The sequence below is a fragment of the Rhinopithecus roxellana genome, chromosome 8, assembly GCF_007565055.1.
Source record: "Rhinopithecus roxellana isolate Shanxi Qingling chromosome 8, ASM756505v1, whole genome shotgun sequence".
NCBI classification, from domain to species: domain Eukaryota; kingdom Metazoa; phylum Chordata; class Mammalia; order Primates; family Cercopithecidae; genus Rhinopithecus; species Rhinopithecus roxellana.
Window position 1 is genome coordinate 3,421,818 of NC_044556.1, and position 5,871 is coordinate 3,427,688.

Sequence of the window (5,871 nt, forward strand, 5' to 3'; positions counted from 1 at the left end):
ATCCATCAATGTAATACACATATTAATATAATAAAGGATTAAAATTATATGATCGCATTATAGTTATATAATTATATAATCATATAATTATATGATCACATTATAAGATCACATTATAATTATATAACCATATAATTGACTGTATATAACCATATAATATTCCCCAGGACTCAAAGGTAAATAACCATATATAACCATATAATTATAATGTGATCATATTTTTTATTTTTTTGAGACGGAGTCTCGCTCTGTCCTCCACGCTGCAGTGGCGCGATCTCGGCTCACTGCAAGCTCTGCCTCCCGGGTTCATGCCATTCTCCTGCCTCAGCCTCCTGAGTAGCTGGGACTACAGGCGCCCGCCACCGTGCCTGGCTATTTTTTGTATTTTTAGTGGAGACGGGGTTTCACCATGGTCTCGATCTCCTGATCTTGTGATCTGCCCGCCTTGGCTTCCCAAAGTGCTGGGATTACAGGCGTGAGCCACCGTGCCTGGCCGTGATCATATAATTTTAATCCTTTATTCTATTATGTGTATTAATAGAACAAAATATTAAGTAATTAAGTAATCATATAGTTATATGTGATTATATAATTATAATATATAATATGATTAATTTAACGTGATAATATAATTTATAATTATATAATTATCATATTTAATTATATCATATACTTATATAATATATAAATTACATAGACACGTATTTATATATAAATTACATATAAAATAATCTAATATAAGTATATAATTATAATGTGATCATATAATTTTTATCCCACATAAGTAAAAATTATATGCTTCGGAAATGCATTTGACAAAATCAAACACAGTTTCATCACCAAAATACCCAACACACTAGGAATAGAAAAGAATTTCTTTAACCTGAAAATGGGTATCTATGAAAAATCCTCAGCTAACATCATACCTTAATGAGGATAGACTCAATGCTTTCTCCCTAAGTTCAGGAGCAAGACAACACTGTCTGCTGTTCTAGTCAACAGCGTCCTGGAGGGTTCAACCAGTGCAACTGGCAAACAAACAAACAAACAAACAAACAAGCTAGAAAAGTACCTGGCACAAAGTAAGCATCTCGTAAATCTTAACTATGACAATATCAATTACTTTGGTTATTCAAATCAGGTCTACTTTTTCAAATGAAAAATTGAAGCATCCTAAAAGATCTGGATACAGTAGGTTAGATATTAAACAAATGCTATCATGAGCACTTTGATTTCATTCTTGCTATTTCAATAAGAGAGATTTAAATACATTATCCCTAACTATTATTAGTATCTTTTAGAGACAAGGTCTCTCTCTCTTGCTCAGGCTGGAGTGCAGTGGCGTAATCATAGCTCACTGCAACCTCAAACTCCTGGGCTCAAGCGACCCTCCCAGCTCAGCCTCCTGAGTAGCTAGGACTACAGGTGTGTGCCAGTATGCCCTGCTAATTTTTTAAATTTTGTAAAGAAGGGGTCTTGCTGTGTTGCCCAGGCTGGTCTCAAGATCCTGGGCTCAAGTGATCCTCCTGTGTCAGCCTTCCAAAGCACAGGGATTCCAGGCGTGAGCCACTGAGCCTGATGTGTTTGTTTCTGCAGTCGGTCATACCAGGACGGAAGGTGCTCTGTGTCTCCTGGGAGCATGGCCAGAATGGATGTGGTCATTGGGCCACCACAGGCTGCAGCACGATGGGCACCAGAGATACCAGCACCATCTGCCGTTGCACCCACCTGAGCAGTTTTGCCGTCCTCATGGCCCCCTATGATGTACAGGTGAGACCCTTAGGAGAGGCTGCACTCTGCATTTACTGCTGTGTAACAAATCCCCACAAGCGTAGCAGCCTTTACAAAAATGCATTATCTCACAGCTATGGGTCAGCAAGCTGGCAGAGCAAGATGGCTTTTCTGCTCAGGGTCTTACAAGACTGAAATCATCATGTCGCCCCACCCCCAGGGCTGCCGTTTCATCTGAGACTTGAGGTCCTTCTCCAAGCTCCCTGGTTGCTGGCAGAATTCAGTTTCTTATGATTGTAAAACTGAGGTCTCACTTTCTTAGCTGTCAGGAAGGCATCGCATTCAGTTCCTAGAGGCCACTCACATCCTTTCTCACATGACCCTCTGGCAACCTTTCAGCATTCCTATCTGGAAGCCAAGGAAAAAATATTCCTTCATGCGGAATCCCTCTTAAGGTTTGTGTCAGTCGGGGTTCTCTAGAGGGACAGAACTAATGGAATATATATATATATATATATATATATGTATATATATAATGGAATATATACATATCTAGTATATATGTATATATACCCTATAATATATATATATACATATAGTATAGTATATATACTCCTATATATTATATATACATATATAGATAGACCTATATTATAATACATAGTAGTATATACATATATACTCCTATATAAAATATATCTACATATATAGTATATATGTATATATACTCCTATATATAATATATATAATATACTCCTATATATATATAGGAGTATATTAAGTATTAACTCACACGATCACAAGGTCCCACGATAGGCCATCCGCAGGCTGAGGAGCAAGGAGAGCTGGTCCGAGTCCCAAAACTGAAGAACTTGGAGTCGGATGCTCACGGGCAGGAAGCATCCAGCACGGGAGAAAGATGTAGGCTGGGAGGCTAGGCCAGTCTCTCTTTTCACATTTTTCTGCCTGCTGATATTCTAGCCACGCTGGCAGCTGATTAGATGGTGCCCATCCAGATTAAGAGTAGATCTGCCTTCCCCAGCCCAGTGACTCAAATGTTAATCTCCTTTGGCAATACCCTCCCAGACACACCCAGGATCAATACTTTGTATCCTTCAATCCAATCAAGTTGACATCCAGTATTAACCATCACAAGTTTTGAATCTGATTCTCCGGGAAGAGCCCAGATCTTGTAAAGACTCATCTGATTAGGTCTGGCCCACCCAGGGTAAACTCTACCTTTTTTTTTTTTTTTTTTTAGACAGGGTCTCTGTCACCCAGGCTGGAACACATTGGCACAGTCATAGCTCACTGCAGCCTTGACCTCCTGGGCTCAAGAGATCCTCTTTCCTTAGCCTCCTGAGTAGCTAAGACTACAGGCATGCACCACCATGGCCGGCTAATTTTTGTGTTTTTACTAGAGACAAGGTTTCACCAAGTTGGCCAGGCTGGTCTTGAACTCTTTACCTCAAGTTCCACCCACCTCGGCCTCCCAAAGTGCTGGGATTACAGGCGTGAGCCACCACGTCTGGCCCACCTGACTTTCTTATCTCATCACTTGGAGTAGATCCAAGGGACATCACTATCAGATCCTGCGGGGAAAAGGGCCAAACCACCCTTTTGTTTTCCATCGCAGGATCATCTTATCAATAGCCTCCCAGGCAGCAAGCCATATCACCCAGCCCTCCCGCCCAGACCTGTAACTACCCCAGCCTGTAAGCAGCAGTGGATTCGGGCACGCAGCTAGCTCCCCGCTCCACAGGTCTCATGCTGGACATAAACCTGTGTTGCTGTAGAGCTGCCAACTCTCTCTCTCTCCTCTCTCTCTCTCTCTCTCTCTCTCTCTCTCTTTTGTCTTTCTTTAACCCTCACCTTTCCTTCGAAACCTAACGGGCTCACACCTGGAATCCCTGTGCTTTGGGAGGCTGAAGTGGGAGGATCACCTGAGCCCAGGAATGCGAGACCAGACTGGGCAACACAGAAAGATCCTGTCTCTATAAAAATTTTTTAAAAGTTAAGCCGGGTGTAGTGGCTCACACCTGTAATCCCAGCACTTTGGGAGGCCGAGGCGGGTGGATCACAAGATCAGGACTTCAAGACCAGCCTGGCCAAGATGGTGAAACCCCGTCTCTATTAAAAATACAAAATTATCCGGGCGTGGTGGTGGGCGCCTGTAATCCCAGCTACTCAGGAGGCTGAGGCAGAGAATTGCCTGAACCAGGGAGGCAGAGGTTGTAGTGAGCCGAGATCGTGCCGCTGCACTCCAGCCTGGGTGACAGAGCAAGACTCTGTCAAAAAAAAAAAAAAATTAGCAGGGCATGGTGCCATACATGACTATAATGCACACCTGTTGTCACCTGCATGACTACCCTTGTATTCCCAGACACCCAAGAGGCTCAGGTGACAACTTCACAAATTAAATTAAATTGGTGACACCTTCACAAATTTACCTGGCTGCCTCATTCTTGAATGTGCTATGCCAAAATAAAAATTAAAAATGGTGGTGGGGTCATTATCCCAGAGCAAGAAAGCATAACTGTGAGCTCTTCTTTTTGGGGTCCCAGGAGGAGGATCCTGTGCTGACTGTCATCACCTACATTGTGCTGAGCCTCTCTCTGCTGTGCCTCCTCCTGGCGGCCCTCACCTTCCTCCTGTGCAAAGCCATCCAGAACACCAGCACCTCACTGCATCTGCAGCTCTCACTCTGCCTCTTCCTGGCCCACCTCCTCTTCCTCGTGGCAATTGATCGAACCGAACATGAGGTATTGACATGGGGGCTCCCTTCCTTGACAGAGAGGATGCTGGCTCACGGAATGATGTGCCATTGGATTCCTTAATATAATGGCCCAGCAGGGCGCGGTGGCTCACGCCTGTAATCCCAACACTTTGGGAGACCGAGGGGGATGGATCACCTGAGGTCGGGAGTTCTAGACCAGCCTGACCAGCATGGAGAAAACCCATCTCTACTAAAAATACAAAATTAACCAGGCATGGTGGCACATGCCTGTAATCCCAGCTACTCAGGAGGCTGAGGCAAGAAAACCACTTGAACCCAGGAGGTGGAGGTTGTGGTGAGCCGAGATCGCACCATTGCACGCCAGCCTGGGCAGCAAAAGTGAAATTCCATCTCAAAAAAAAAAAACATATATATATATATATATATATATACACACACACACACACATGTATATATGTGTGTGTGTATATATTTTTTATATATGTGTGTGTATATATGTATATACGTATACGTATATACATATATACGTGTATATATGTATATATGCATGTGTGTATATACGTGTATCTATATGTGTGTGTGTGTGTACATATATATATATATATATATAGGCCCTTGAGTCCTGGGGAATATTAGAAGAGAACACCACCAATTTCCCATTGCCTGACTCAACTACAAAGCACATATTCTCTACAATGCCATCAAATATCTCAGAATTCTCCGCAACAGCATGGTACAGGAGAAGCCATGGGTCACACTCAAATCTGACCGCCGTTCTGGACGTCTCTTACTTCTCTCCCAGGTGCTGTGCGCCATCATCGCCGGTGCCTTGCATTATCTCTACCTGGCCGCCTTCACCTGGATGCTGCTGGAGGCCCTGTACCTCTTCCTCACTGCGCGGAACCTGATGGTGGTCAACTACTCAAGCATCAACAGATTCACGAAGAAGCTCATGTTCCCTGTGGGCTATGGAGTCCCAGCTGTGATAGTGGCCATTTCTGCAGCCTCCAGGCCTCACCTTTATGGAACACCTTCCCGGTTAATGCAAATTCCCACAGTCCTTATCTTCTCCGGCATAACCGTGGCCATTGCTAGAACCTAGATAGCATTTTTATGATACCTGCTTTTAATTAGATCAGTAGGAATTTTAGGCTCTGTTGGTTGGATTACACTGCAGCTCCTCATTCTTAGCTATTGAGTTTATTTCAATTACATTTCAAACTAGGCATTGTAGAAGAGGGTTTTTGGAAATTTTCTGAATGAAATAAAGGGCAAGTCTTTGGAAAGTACGAAGAGGACAAAGACACTGTGGCATAATCCCTAGGGCATCTTTCTGCTAGAAGATTATAATAATTAAGGAGGGTCAGGCTCAGTGGCTCACGCCTGGAATCCCTGTGCTTTGG

The 5,871-nt window shown here is 43.3% G+C and overlaps 1 protein-coding gene across 1 annotated transcript; it reads left to right on the forward strand.

The window, feature by feature from the left end:
- Positions 1-1,585: 1,585 nt before the first annotated feature.
- LOC115899167 (adhesion G protein-coupled receptor E2-like) lies at positions 1,586-5,865 on the forward strand. The gene is made up of 3 exons (XM_030936407.1): positions 1,586-1,770; positions 4,296-4,493; positions 5,271-5,865. The coding sequence occupies exons 1-3, from the start codon at positions 1,687-1,689 to the stop codon at positions 5,568-5,570; spliced, it is 582 nt and encodes a 193-aa protein (XP_030792267.1). The 5' UTR covers positions 1,586-1,686; the 3' UTR covers positions 5,571-5,865.
- Positions 5,866-5,871: the final 6 nt, after the last annotated feature.